This window comes from Pteropus alecto, unplaced genomic scaffold (assembly GCF_000325575.1).
Source record: "Pteropus alecto unplaced genomic scaffold, ASM32557v1 scaffold141, whole genome shotgun sequence".
Taxonomy (NCBI): Eukaryota; Metazoa; Chordata; class Mammalia; order Chiroptera; family Pteropodidae; genus Pteropus; species Pteropus alecto.
Genome location: NW_006430459.1, coordinates 146,790 through 161,966, shown reverse-complemented (window position 1 = coordinate 161,966; position 15,177 = coordinate 146,790). Strand labels below are relative to the sequence as shown.

The window sequence follows — 15,177 nt, the reverse complement described above, 5'->3', positions numbered from 1 at the left end:
GTAGGAAAGGCAGACAGTATGATTCAGGAGGTCAGAAATGAAAGAGCACAGCATAATCGGGCTTACAAAGTACTCTACCCTCGCCAATATCTGCTTTCTCCTCTCTGCTCTGCTTAGGGATGGACAAGAGATAGGTGGGAAGGAAGATAGGAAAGTTATAAATCGATTCTGTTCCTAATCAGAAATCAGTACCTTTTTTATTTTGCTTTGATAATCTACTCGTCTTGGTCTTATTTTCCATGTCCCCAGGACTGCTGGTAGACATAAAGTAATTTCCCCTTGGTGTTATTCATAAGAGGCAGTATCTTACAAATACTAATATAAGTGGAGAGAAAGAACACAATTTTCTTTATATAACTCTCATGAAATCTTTTAAGCATCCAGCACAAGGAGCAGCTTTCTCAGTGAAATACATTTCTCTAGTGTCAGATTCTTTGAGTCATAAAATCCCCTTTACACCTTAGGAATAAAGGGTGGATTGGTGAGATATTGCAGGCTGACTTGAGAACTGAGGGTTTGTCCAAGACACATGAGAAATTCTGTAAACATCTGAGGGATTAGTTAAAGCCCCAAGGACACTTGTTCCAAACTTTTATTGCTTAGATGGGGAATCCGAAAATAAGATGGGTCAGTATTTACTAAAGGGCATACACTCGGTTTCTGCCTTCCAGCCTAGATACACACCTGAGCTTTAATCAGCCTGCTTTGAGCAATATCTAGTGTCGCTGCTCTGATCATTTGTGAGGTGTCACATATTTACCAGTTTTAAAAATTAGCCAGGATTGGAGATACCGGACAATTGACCACGAAGAACTCCAAGAGGATGGTGGAGACTGAATCCGATATAATCAGGAGGTATACAGGTTAGCTAGAAATAGCTCATCAGAGCTAGGTTCCCCAAAACTCTGAAAATTTGCCATGTGGGTCCTACTTAGGAACTCGATAGTAGAAGGCTACTATTGGGCCAAGGAAAGTTGAAGTTCAAAAAATTTGAAAGAAATCAGAGAGGAAAGCTTGAAATAGATTACTTAGACTAACTCAAAGGAATGATTATGTGGGCGTGGCGAATCATACCCCGTTCCGATTTCCGTTTAGGAATCTGTGCACAGTCTCTCCCATGTGTTGTCTCTGTTAAGAAAGCACGAGATCTTCAGACTTGACCTCTGAGGTTTTTGACGTTTTCTATTTCCTTTGTATTTTTTTCCTGGTAAGTTGCTCTATGTTTGTATGTGTGTGTGCATGCACATTTCATGTACACACACACACAAACACATGCACACACGACTGGGTGTATAAGTTCTCCAAGAACCATTTCCTTTTCAATTACTATTTTATTTTTCAATTACAGTTGACATTCAGTATTATTTTATATTAATTTTGGGTGTACAGCATAGTGATTAGACATTTGCATAACTTATGAAGTGATCCCCCTGGTAACTCTAGTTAGTACCCACCTGATGCTATACCTAGTTATGATAACATTATTGACTATAGTCTGTAAGCTGTACTTTACACTGCCACGAGTATTTTGTAACTACCTTGTACTTTTTAATTCCCTCACTTTTTCACCTGGCCCCCAACCCCCTCCCATCTGATGAACATCAATTTGTTTTCTGTATGTTCTGTTCCCTATGAGTCTGTTTCTGTTTTGTTTGTTCATTTATTTTACTCTTTAGACTCTACACATAAGTGAGATATCATGGCATTTGTCTTTCTCTGTCTGACTTATTTCACTTAGCATAATACCCTCTAGATCTATCCACGTTGTCACAAGTAGTAAGATTTCATTCTTTTTTATGGCTGAGTAATATTCCGTTGTATATGTGTACCACCTCTTCTTTACCACTTCTGGGTATTTATCCAAAGAAACCTAAAGCACTAATTTGAAAATATATATGCTCCCCTATGTTCACTGCAGCGCTATTTACAATAGCCAAGATATAGAAGCAGCCCAAGTGCCAATCAAGAGCCATCTCCTTTAGCAAAGCTATAGCAGTTGCTGTGACCAGCAGAACCATCCTTTTTGCCTGTTCATTATTGGGATAAAGATAATCTTTCTACACATCTTTCTTCTCCAGTGCAGTCTTTAAACTGGTTAATTTACATGATAGCCTGCTGAGGAGAATGATTTCAGAACGAATTAAACTGCTATCAGGAGTATCTCGAGGTCCATCCATGTTGTCGCAAATGGCAGTATTTCATCTCTTCTTATGGCTGAGTCATATTCCATTGTATATATTTACCATAGCTTCCTTAGCCAATCATCTATCATAGGACACTTCGGTTGCTTCCATGTCCATGTGAATAATGCTGCTATGAACATCAGTGTGCAAATATTTTTTCAGGTATGAATTTTCAGTAAATGAGTCAGAACCTTGATGTTTTAGGCTTCTCTGGATGGGGGCAGTAGCTAAGGGAGCATGGCTAGGGAAGATAAGCTATATTTGTTTTTCTAAGGATGGTAAGGTGGCATTCAGATCTGATCAAAGATCTAAATACTAGATTCCGCTTTGAGAGGCTGTCTAGTTGATTTAATCCATCCCACGTGTTCATAAAGACTTGGATCTCAGTGAATCTAAACAAACAAAATCCTGCGGTTCTTAAGAGCACTCCGTTGTTGATAAATGAATAAGAACTCAGCTTTGTGTTTAATACTGCTCTTTTTAGCTTAATTTCATTTTCTGTTCTTTTTCTCGTAGGTTAACAATTCATGCCGAGTGTCCTATGCATTTGGAAGATTTTCCCATGGATGTGCATGCCTGCCCTCTGAAGTTTGGAAGCTGTATGTATTGTCTCACTTTCTGTTTGCCTGATCTTCTTCCAAAAGACACCGGATATTACCTATTCTGTCCCCTAATTGTTTTTAAAGTTGAGGGCTTTTATCTAGGCTGATATGGAAATGGTAAAAGGGAAGTGGGGTTGAGTAGTACTAAGTGATTAGGAGGAGGCTTAGCCTTTCATAGAATTTTCTTTCTAGACCGTAAACCCTATTTCACCATTTCAGACTAATTTCTCTGTCATTAGGTTGAAACATTGACATCTGTTGCTTAAATCATCCTGATGACACAAGACAGAGCTTATAGAGAGTATAGTAGCAGCTTCCTATCCTTCAAATAGAATATTATTATATTTTAAAAATGTCTATTCTACCTGCATCCTATCAAATACACTTCTATCAAATTCTCTACAGTAAATAGTAGACAGGAAGAGACTCTGGAGAGTTTCTCATTTTTAGAGAGTATTGCCTTTGCTAGTAGCTGTGAATCTGACAGAGAAATGAATAGATACATAGCCCATTTTCAAATGAATTTTAAATCCAAATTGAACAGAATTTGAGTGAGTTTCTTCCTCTAAGAATTTCAGAGTAAGTTTCATTTAAGGAGTCATCAGAGCAATATCTAAAGGTCTGTGTTGATCATGTCTAAATTAGATTGAGCTCTATGTTTTGAAGTAGACAGTACATTTGAAAAGACCCAAATAATTACGTGTGACATATTTTCTCAATCATTATCAAATATTTACAGATTGTGTGCCAGGCTCTATTTCAGGAGCTTGAAATGCATCCATGAATAAAATAAAGACCGTGCCCTTGTGTAGCTTATATTATAGAAGAGAGAGTGATGGTGAAAGTTAAACAATAAATTAAAAAGTAAAGTATAAATTAAAAAAAAGTAAAGTATAAATTAAAAAGTATAAAGGATGTTGTCGAATGAGAAGCACCACGGGAAGATGTAAAAATATTGCAGAATAAGGGAGATGAGTCCCTTCAAGAGGTGGAGGATGGGTGTGCCATTGAAATTTAAAGTAGGGTGATCAGCATAGGCCTCTTTGAAAAAGTGACATTTGAGCCAAAATGTTAAGGAGGTAAAAATGTTAACTCTGCAGCTATCTGAGGAAGTCGTGCTCCAGGTGGAAGGAACAGCCAGGGACATGATCTGGAGTCAGAAAAATATCTGACTTGTTCTGGGAAAATCAAAGTGGCCTCTGTGGCTGGTCAGAGAGTAAGAGAAGCATTAAGAGAGAAGGGATGAAAGAAGAGGCCAGGTCATCTAGGGTCTTGTGGGACATTAACGGGCTTTGAATTTTATTCTGAGGAAAAAAAACGAAGAGCGATCAGAATATTTTGAATAAAATAATTACCTTATCTGACTTACGTTTTAAAAAATTCATTATAAATGCTCTGTTGAAAATGTTGGTATGGGAAGGATAGAAGCAGGGAGTCCAGTTAAGAGGTTATTAATAATATTTCAGATGAGAGGTGATAATGACGCAGAGCAGAGTGACGGTGGCAAAAGTGGTGAGAAGTGGCTTGATTCTGGATATATTGTAAAGGACGGTCCCAAAGGATCTTTTATGAATTAGACGTGGAATATTAGAAAAAGAGTGAACTCAGAGGTGACGTGTAGTTTTTTTTGTTTGTTTTAATGAATACGCTATCAAGTTAGATGAGTATTATTTCCACTCTGGGTGAGACAGAGTCATTTGTGGATGAACAGTGTTCCCCTCCTGAACAATGAGAAAACTTAGAACTATAGAAACGACAAGGACGACAAGGCAGAAATTCTGAAGAAAGGCTAGAACCTCTCGTAGATGAATTTCTGACCCGTGGCTTCATAATTCCTGGTGGCACAGTGTCACTTGCTAATTCTGGCCATTGATTGCAGCTTGGAATTGCAAGTTTGACCCTAGGCATCGGGCTGCTGCTGCTGGATGATAAAAAAAAAAAAAGCAATAGTTTTGATGGTCAAACAGAGCTAAAGTGATCAAAGTAGAGCTCTAGAAAGTCTCAAACCTCTTGGCTGATGCTCCTCTCAATACTATTGCTGAATTTTGAATTTACAAAAATCATAAAGCTAAAAACCAATCTGAAAACCTTTGGAAAAGTAGAGTTGGCTTTCCTGCAGTCCTCCGATGCTATAACAAGGAAGGCAGGCCAGGGTTCAGTTTAAAACCCCAGAGAAGCTATGTCCTAGTTAGAAGGGAACAGCAGAGACAGACCAGGTTTTAACCGAAACTGTAAGTCAGCTCAGTCCCTTATGGCTTAAGGGGTAAATTCTCCCACACTATCTGTGTTGCCAAGGGAAGAATGAAGCCTCTCTGGTCAACATCATCGGAAAACTCTCCAGTTTTATATATAACATATGGACTTCGATAAAAAAATCATTAGGTGTACCAATAGGCAAGACCATGTGACCTAAAACCAAAACTGAAAAACAAAAAGGCAAAATATGGAAACAGACCTATAGGTGATCCAGATACTAGAGTTTATATATAGGGACTTTTAAAAACTATGGTTAATATATTCAATTCAAAAGAATGTTAATAAAATAGATAAAAGATAGGGAATTTCAACAGAAAACTGGAATCTATAAAGAATGAATTGGAAATTACTTATGGAAAAGTACAATATCTAAAATTCAGAATTCAATGAATGGATTTAAGAAGCAGAAGACCGGATTAGAGAACTTAAAAATGGGTAAATAGAAAACAGTAAAACTGAAGTAGGAACAGACAACAATACAGAAGAGAGTAAGAAGAATGTGGGACACAATAAAATACATTGTAATGTATAATTTTGCAGAAGAAAAACAGGAAGGGCAAAAGCAACAATTCAGTAACTAAAGGCCGACCAAAAGCAAAAACAGGAAGAGCAAAAGCAACAATTCAGTAACTGAAGGCCAACCATTTTTAAATCTGACAAAAGTTATCAATCCAAAGATTCAAGAAGTTAGTAAACACCGAGCATGATAAATACAAAGAAAACAGTACTGCTTCTAAAGTTTATATAGAAATATAAAAGTGCCACAAGTAGGTAAGACAGTCTTGCAGAGAGGGAGGGAAGGAAGAAGGGAGGGAAAGACAGAGAGATCAGGATTGATTTCTAGATGAATTGTAGTTATAAGCATAAATGTAGATATAAATAAAGCTTTTAAAAGAAAACATAAGAGAATATCTTCATGATCTTGGAAGAGGTCGAGAATACTTAAAGAGGGCATAGAATAGTGCTAACCACAAAGTTAAAAAGGAGAATGACTTGGAATATATTAAAATTAAGAAATTCTCTTTATCAAAAGACAGTGGTACAAAGGCAAGCCACAGGATGGGAGAAAATATTTACCTTGCGTATACATGACAAATGACTCAAATACATAATAATTAAGATCCCCTACAAATTTATAAGTAGTAGTCAGAAACCGCAACAGAAAAAAAGCCAAAGTGTTCAGTAGGCTCCTTATAAAACAGAGTTTCCCAGTCACACACAGATAAGGCGATCCGTTACATTAATCAGCAGAGAAATGCAAATTAAAGTCCAGAGGGTACCACTCTGCAGCTAATTGAATGCTAGAATGAGAAAAGTTAGGAAATACGTAACGTTGGTGAAGATGTGGAAGGCAACTGTACTCTCATGTACTGCTAATAGGAATGTAAATTTGTACAAAGGTTCGGGGGGATTGTTTGGTGGTATCTACCAGTGCTGAACACACACATATCACATAACCTAGCATCTCTAGTCCTGAGTATATTTCCAAACATAAATCACTATTTATGTCTCAGGCATATGATGAATATTCATAGCAGAGTTAATTTTAGGAGACCCAAACCCTAATCTCCGTCAAAATAAATGAAAAATCTGTGACAGAGTCACACAATGGAATGCTATACAATAATGACAATTAAGTATATCACAATCAACGTGAACAAGGTCACAGATCTAATGCTGAACGAAAGCCAGACACATAAGTATATATAGTGCATGATTCCATTTATAACATAACATATACCAGGCACGACTAGTCTACGATGTTAGAAGTCTTTATATTTTGTCTGTTTTTGCTGTTGGTAGTATTTTTAACTTATTGACATATTAAACTATGGGGTTTGGGAATAAAAGTTGGAATTCCCAGGAATTTTATAAATTAAGTATTATTCGTAAAACACCCCAACCTTCTTCATGCTCTTTACTCATTATTACAGATATCCAACTATTTTTTAATAAATAAGAGATAGTACGTTTAGAAGTACGGCAAAGGCCAGTTGTGTACAGAAGATACTCAAACACTGGAAAACACCAGTAAATCTGATTGGATATATTCGAATAACAACATTAGGATCTCTTAGCAAGGTAAACAGCACTACACTGAATCAAAAGTCAAAATTGCCAGTTTGAGGGTTTATTTTGCTTCTCAAACTTGGTATTTCTTGAAAGAACACTTGTTTATTGTATACTAAGCATATAGACTTGTCAAGAGATAATTTGCAAGGATGCTTTACCATCAGTGGCACGCAGGGCCACAGACATACACTTAAAATAAGCAAAATTAACCGATTGGATTAATATGTACTCCTGTACCGATACCTGAAAATTTCAAGACTTTGACTCATCGTGCTATTGTTTCCTTCTTTCACTTTTGACTTGACATTAATAGATTCCTTCAAATCAGTGACGTCTCTATGTCTATTGTTATACTTTAATTTTTACAGGAAAATTATAATATTTTTTTCCATTTTGCTGATTTGTCAACTTTTTTTTTTTTTCAGCATTCGATATTCAGAAAAATATATAAATTTCCTGGTAAATTCCAGGAAGGAATTCCCACTAGAAACAATAATCAGGATAATGGTTACCCTTGGTGGGGGTTGTACTTGAAAATGGACGCAAATAGCACTTCCGGGTGCTGATTATGTGGGACATAAGTCTGGTGTTCAGAAAAGATATCTGGACTGGAGACTTGATTTAGGTGTCATCCATGTGGATGGTATTTAAAGCCACACAGCTGGATATCACTAAGGAAATACTCTATATAGATAATAGTACCAAGGACTGTTTTCTGAATAACTAACATCTAGAGGCTACAAAGAGAATAACTCAGTATGTTGAAGGGGAGAGGACAAGCGTGAGGAAACATCGAGAAGGAAGGAGTGACTTAAATTCTTAAATTCTTAAGTGGGCAGTTAAAATTAACCTTAAAAAAAACTCTAATGAGGAAGCAATTCTAGAATGGTGGAATAAGGGCTTCTGAAGATCCTCCATAAAATGTCACAGTAAACTTTCTCCAAACTCTAACCAAAGGCTCACAATAATTTGAGGAGTGTTTAAAAAAAAAACAACTAATTCTCAGTAAGACCAGGGAGCCCCATTCTCATTTTCTTCTTCCCCACTCTGTAGAAGCTTTGAAGATTTTGTAATGATATCGGTGTCAATCCATCAGGAAGATACGACAATTATAAAGATACATATGCACCTCGCCACAGAACTCCAAAATACATGAAGCAAAACTGACGGAACTGAAAGAAGAAATAGACAGTTCAACAATAATAACTGAAAATCTGAATACTCCACTTTCAATAACACAACTAGACAGAACATCAACATGGAAATAGGAGATGTGAACAACACTATAAACCAACTAGATCTAACAAACATTTATACTGCACTCTACCAAACAACATCAGAATACACGTTATCATGTGCACGTGAAACATTTTTCTGGGGTGATCCATAAAATAAGACTCAATAAATTGGAAAGTATTGAAACCATACACAGTGTGTTATCTGACCTCAATTGAATGAAATTAGAAAACAACAGAAGGGACTTTGGGAAATTCACAAATACGTTGAAATTAAACAACTTATTCTTAAGTAAACAACGGGTCAAAGAAGAAATCACAAGAGAAATTAGAAAATATTTTGAAATGATTAAAAACGACGCACAACATATCAAAATTTATGGAATGCGTCAGTTTAAAGCATTGTTCAGAGGGAAATTTATAACGGTAAAGCATATATTAAAAGGAAGAAAGACCTAAAATCCATAACCTGAACTTCCACCTTAAGAAACTAGAAAAAGAGGAGCAAACTAAACCCAAAACAAGGAAGAAAGTAATAAATATTGAAGTGAAATTAAATGAGAGAATAGAAAATCATTAAAGAAAATTAAAGAATCTAAAAGTTGATTCTTTGAAAAGATGAACGAAACTGATAAACCTTTAACTAGACCGAGTTTTTTAAAAAAAGGAGAGATAGAGAGAAATCAAATTACTAAAATTGTGACATAAACAAGATAATAAGGAAATAGTATGAGCAACTGTATATACCAAAAAATTGGATAGTCAAGATGAAGTGGAAAACTTCCTAGAAGCACACAAACTACCGACACTGAGGAAGAAATAAAAATTTTTATTAGACTTACAAAAAGTACAGAGGTTAAATTAGTAATTTAATAACTTCTCACAAAGGAAGGCACAGGCCCAGATGGCTTCACCATTGAATCTACCAGATATTTAAAGAAGAATTAGTACTAAGTCTTCACAAGTCTTGCAAAATATAGGAGGTAACATTTTGAAACTTATTCAGTCAAGTCAGTATTACTCTGATACCGAAACCAAAGTTCACAAGAAAAGAAAACCACAAATATTCCTTATGAATATAGACACAAAACTCTTCAACAAAATACTAGCAAACGGAATCAAGCAACTTATAAATGGGTTATACACTACCTTTAAGTGGACTTTATCCCAGGAATGTAAACTTGGCTTAACATCCAAAAATCAGTGAATATAAGCTACTGTATTAATTTTTTAAAAAGGACAAAAACCACCGGGTCATCTTAATAGATGCAAAAGCACATACATCCTGTGCTAAAAAATACAAAACTCTGTCCTTATTTGCCAGTAACTAGTACCTATAACATCTCTTGTCATTTTGGATAACTTAAAGTTCTGAGAATTATAAGTATTTGTATTAGTTATAAACCTATACAGTGTCTATTTCCATATATGTCTATTTCCATACGTCTGCCAACTTTAGGCTGTAGGTGTAGGTTCATCAAACATTGTATTTTCACTGAATATACCCAAACTAAACTGATTATTTTTTCTATAAAACCTTCTTTTGTGTTTCTTGTCTTGGTTTATTTATTTTATTTTATCTTTTTTTAGGCAAGGTAACCCTTGATTGACCTCACAGATTGCGAGGACCTTGTCAGCTTACAATCCCTTATTTTTTTATTTTTTACACCTACAGCATCTGGTCTTCCTAGTACTAACCAGGCCTGACCCTGCTTAGCTTCTGAGATCAGGCGGGATCCAGTTTGTTCAGGGTAGCATGGCCATAGTCTCTTGTCTTGGTTTAGATCCTATATTCTAGTTCTTACTTACCTCTTCCATCTCTCTCCCCGCTATATGCTGGCCTTCGGCCAGTTCCTAGAACACTGCAGGATCTTTCCCACTCAGAAAACTTTGCACTTGCCGTTTTGGTGGCCTGAAGAATATTCTCCATCACGTTCTGGGTCTTTTTCCTTTTACATGTTTCGACTGGAAAGCTACCCCCTTAAAGAGGTCTTCTCTGATCACTGTATGTCCCGAAACCCCCTCCTACCTCAGAAACTCTGTTTTACTTTTCCACAGAACATATTACTATCTGATATTATCCTCTTTGTTTAGTTATTTATTTTCTGTCTTTCCACACTATCCTGTAAGCTCAATGAAGGGACGTGACCTCAAATATCTTATGACCACCGTACCTTAACTATCTAACATAATTTCTTAATATTCATTGAATGAGTGACGGAATCAAGAAAGTAAGCAAGCAATCTCTGACAATATGCGTTCAGAGGGAACGCTTTCTCAGTGGTGCCATTGTGGCAGGATTGTTTCTGACTTGCCATTTTCCTGGGGCTTGACATGTACCAAGGCTTAAGTAATAGAAAGAGACATTTGGCAAAGCAACTAAAAGCAAGGAGATGCTTGTGCCATCATAGCCCATATAACATATACTGACGCGGCCATATTGACAGAGTGAGTAGTTCTAATCATCTGGTAGATATCTTTTCTGCAGTATCCGCCGCACTCCACCTCTGTTCCTCCATAAAAATAAAGTGATTGGAACTGAGAAGAGGTAGGACTCTACGGGAGGGAAGCTGAGGATTAAAGGAACCCATGGAGCTTGGAGAAAAGAGAGAAGAGAAGGCCTGAAGGGACAGAGTTCTGTTCCCCATGGGTGAATGGATTCCATCATTATCGACCTAACTCGCAAAAGCTACAACCCGAGTCATCTAGAATCCTTCCTTAAACTTCCCCTTTTCCTTAACCGTCATGAAAAGCCGTCAGTTATAACATGTTCTACCTCTGAAATCTCCTCTCTGTCCCACTCAGTTCAGCCCACTGTCCACTACTATATATTATGCCCTAAGGGTCACATACTGCAAACATTGTGATGGCCTTTTAGCTGTTGTCTTGGCTTCGGCTTCACTTCTTCCCACCAGTCATCCATACTGCAGCTAGAGCGAGCCTTCCAAAGTATATATCTGGCCATGTTATCTCTCTGCTTTAAGCAGGTCTGCAATAACTTGTAGCCTATGGACCAAAAACCCTCACTTCTCAGTGTGGGCAATCAGGATGTGTTATAACGTTATTTCAGCTTTTCTCTAGCCTAGAAGTCCAGGAATACCATGAAATCCCCTAACACTCCATGTTTTCATTTGCTTTTTGCCTTCGCTGTGTTCTTTTGCTAGGAATGACCTTTCATGTATGCAAGGTGGCCTCCTCTAAGTAACGTCTACTTTCTGAATCCTTCTCCAACACTCCGCTCTAAGCAGAGGCCACAGCACCCTCCTCTGGTTTCATTTAACACTTGTTCCACTAGTGTGAATGCTTTTCATGTTCAGGCTTGTACTACGACTGTCGACTGTCGTACGCTCTCTGTCTCCCCCAATAGATTGTGGGCACCCTGATGGCAGTTACTGTGACTTATTAACCTTTGTTTACCAGTACAAGGTCAGATTGAGAGCAGACACCGAATCCGGTAGTTTTCAATTTTTAAAAATTATTTTCTCCCTTTTCTTTTTCTTTATCAGTTCATGCCTTTCCTGCTTTGACCTCCATCATATGAGAAGAGAATATTTTTTTTTCTCCACAGAGCCCTCTGTTCTCATGTACTATTTTCAAAGAAATAAAACCATTGCTTTTTGCATAAAGCAAGTTGCCACTCTGGGCCCAGTGACATTTCTAAGGTACTGGTAGCTGCACAATTTATTGTCACATCTGTACTAGGACATGTTAGGATTTGGGGGCTCATATTATCTGCTCGAGGTACTCAGCTTAAGAGATCCAGCAAGAAATTTCTTTCTTAGGGGTGCAAAACATCTCCCATTCCGTACCCTTTGCCTTGAACAGACCTGTTCTATTTGTTACATTGTCAAACTCTTAGATATATTGAGCAGAACATTGCATCGTCCTTTAAACATAGGAAGTTACAACCATCTACAGAGCAAAGATAAGAAGACATATACAGATGATTTTCTGAAGTAGTGGAACCCCAAGCGTATGTACTAAAGATGGAAGGTGCTGAGGAAAATGAGAGGACAAAGGCCTTGTGAAATTACATTTCACTTAATAGTCTTAAGAATAAATTTGCGATAAGGGCGCGAGAAGAATACTGAGGAGATTTCCCTTTCTTCTTGGTGATAGCAGTTTAAAGATCTACAATTCCAATTGGGAGCCCTAGATAGCCCACAGGCAGCAGAAGATGCTATGTTTCCAAGACTGAATCACAACAAATAAAAGACCATAGCCATTGGTGAGAGAAAGTCTATAGACCAGAGTTTGCAAATTGATGGTTTGCAGATGTGATTTGCTTAATATGTACAGTGTTTATAACTTTTAAAATCACTTGCCAAGGTTTGAAATTTGGGAAATGTCACATAAAATTCCAGATTTGTTTATTTATTGTGTTTATGATTTATTTTTTTTAAATTGAACCTGAAAGTTCAACAGGTTTTGTGATTGAATTCATACACAGACTGTTGCTGTTGGGAAATGCGATTTTGCCTTCAGCAACAAACCTTTCCAGGCATCAAGATATTTTATAGATACAAACCTTATTTAAAATGTCTATTAATCAGGGGAGAAATTATATGTTGAACTAGAAGTATTTCTGTCAGTGTGTTGAAGAAATGCCTGAAACCAATCAGGGTGTATTATGTGGAAAAGTTAGACTTCCTGTGGTATTGTCTTCTGTAGCTTATGAGAGCACAGATATAAAACATGCCATAGGGTTATGTGTATTTTTTCCTGATTTCAATGAGAATTTTGATGTGAATGAAGAATTTGTTGGCATGTTGCTCATTACACCCACATTAGGAAATGGTTTATTTGAGTATATTCAAAAATGTCCTTAGAAGTGTAATATAGGAAGATCACAATTAGTACATGCGAGGAAGGGTTAATGTCCAACTGTTACGAAATTTACGTCCAATGTTGCAAAGTTTTGTAGGGACACGGAGTTTGATTGTTCATTGGTAGATTCACTAGGAATTATTTTCTTTGTGGTAAAATGTTTAGAGTTTATTATGGACATAGCAGCTGCCATAGCCTCCACTGACTTGAACGACAGATAGCTCAAAACTTGGATGAAATGAGTGAGCAGTGTGGCTGGCGGTCAGCTTGCCTTTAACGAGCCTAGGTGCCTGAGTTAGGGCCAGGTGCTCACCCTGAACATAAAACCCACTCTGCCAAGAATCAATCCACGTCTGGAAAGAAAGCGAGTCTCTTCCTGTAAGATACTGACTAAAATGAAATAACCTCACCCCTCGTTCCCTCGCCATTCCCCTTACCTATATGCCTGTTAAAACTAATCTCTACTAAATTCTGTACTGGACATTGGAATTCTAAATATAAGACTTGACAGTAACACCTTGCTGCAGAAAAAAAAAAGTGGTAGGTTTCTGGTTCGCAAATCGAAGGGGTGGTAAATGCCAAAAGAAAATTATAATTTTTATTTATTGCTACTCTCAATTTTTCATTTTTTTTTAATTTAAAATATCCCTAGTACAATTTTTTTTTTTTTGCTGTATCTCATATGGGCACCCTATAATTAATTAAATAAATTTTCGTTATATTTCCGGCAGTTAATTTTTCTTACAACTAGCCTGCTTTATTTATTTAAGACACCTGTGTAGCTCCCGTAAGCACTTGAATTTGTGACAAGTGCATTAGACAATACTTTAGCCATTCCTCCCTTGCCCCTACTCTCTACTCTCCAAAGAAAAGTTTAACAATCTATTGGCAGTCCAAAAGATTGTGGGTCAGTGAGGGAACAGACCACTTTGGGTTCACTTCTGTGTACCCAGCATAAACTATAGTAGTTATACGATGATTGTTTATTAGATGGATGTATAAATGTACTTCCAAGAGAGAACACATACCAAGAAATCTTTTGAGATAGAAGTTGTATTTCAATCTCATGCAAATTTAGTGTCAAGGATAATCATTTTTCTTTTCCTTTAACTTCTCCTTCTCGACCTTTTTCTGCCTTAGATGCCTATACAACAGCCGAAGTGGTTTATTCTTGGACTCTTGGGAAGAACAAGTCTGTGGAAGTAGCACAGGATGGCTCTCGCCTGAATCAGTATGACCTCCTGGGCCATGTCGTTGGGACAGAGATAATCCGCTCTAGTACAGGTATTTATTTTATTTAACAAGCATTTTGCAACCTGTGCCAGTCACTGTTCTAAGTGTTTATAATAACTTGTGTAATCCTCGAAAGAGTCTTGTGATGTAGGTACTATGATCATGAGGAAACTGAGGCATGGAGGTATTCGGTAATGGGCCTGCGCCATGTCACAATTATACAATTTCAGAGTCAAGACCTGAACCCTGGCAGGTCGGCTCCAAGCCCGGGCTCTTAACCACCATGTCCCGCTGTCTTTTGGGGAGTGGGTGTAGACGGTCAAGGGACTGTAGCAGAAGAGAAGGCAAAGGGAAGCCATAATGATGGGATTGATGAACTTTGAGCCTAAAAAAGTTTCATGGAGACATTTGCTGAACTCTGCCAGTGCTGAGGTGGCAAGTTAATAACCCCAAGAGAGGCCAGGTGCACAGCCAGGAGGTCCCGGGATGAGGCATGAAATTATTTTAAGTGAATCGCCCATCTCAGAAAGAAGTCTGGTAAAACTTTCCAGGTCCTCTCAGTTGCTCATTCTTGGATACTGGTAAATTGAACACAGAATATTGTTCTGTAGCCTCAAGTCCTATTTAGAAACTGACTAGGTGCAGGGGTGAGGACAGAGTCGTCCTCATTGCCGACTGGCCTTAGAGCACTTTGCAAATTGGAGTATATCTTGGGCCCACATATTTTGAAATATATACATATATATATTGTATATATTGAAAAACATA

At 37.4% G+C, this 15,177-nt stretch overlaps 1 protein-coding gene across 1 annotated transcript in view; it reads left to right on the top strand.

Annotated features, from left to right (window-relative positions):
- Positions 1 to 15,177, top strand: part of GABRA3 (gamma-aminobutyric acid type A receptor alpha3 subunit) — a 191,986-nt gene that overhangs the window by 137,594 nt on the left and 39,215 nt on the right. The window contains exons 6-7 of the mRNA XM_006904791.1: positions 2,700 to 2,782; positions 14,317 to 14,460. Coding sequence (XP_006904853.1) covers positions 2,700 to 2,782; positions 14,317 to 14,460 — 227 coding nt within the window. The remainder of the gene's footprint in view (positions 1 to 2,699; positions 2,783 to 14,316; positions 14,461 to 15,177) is intronic.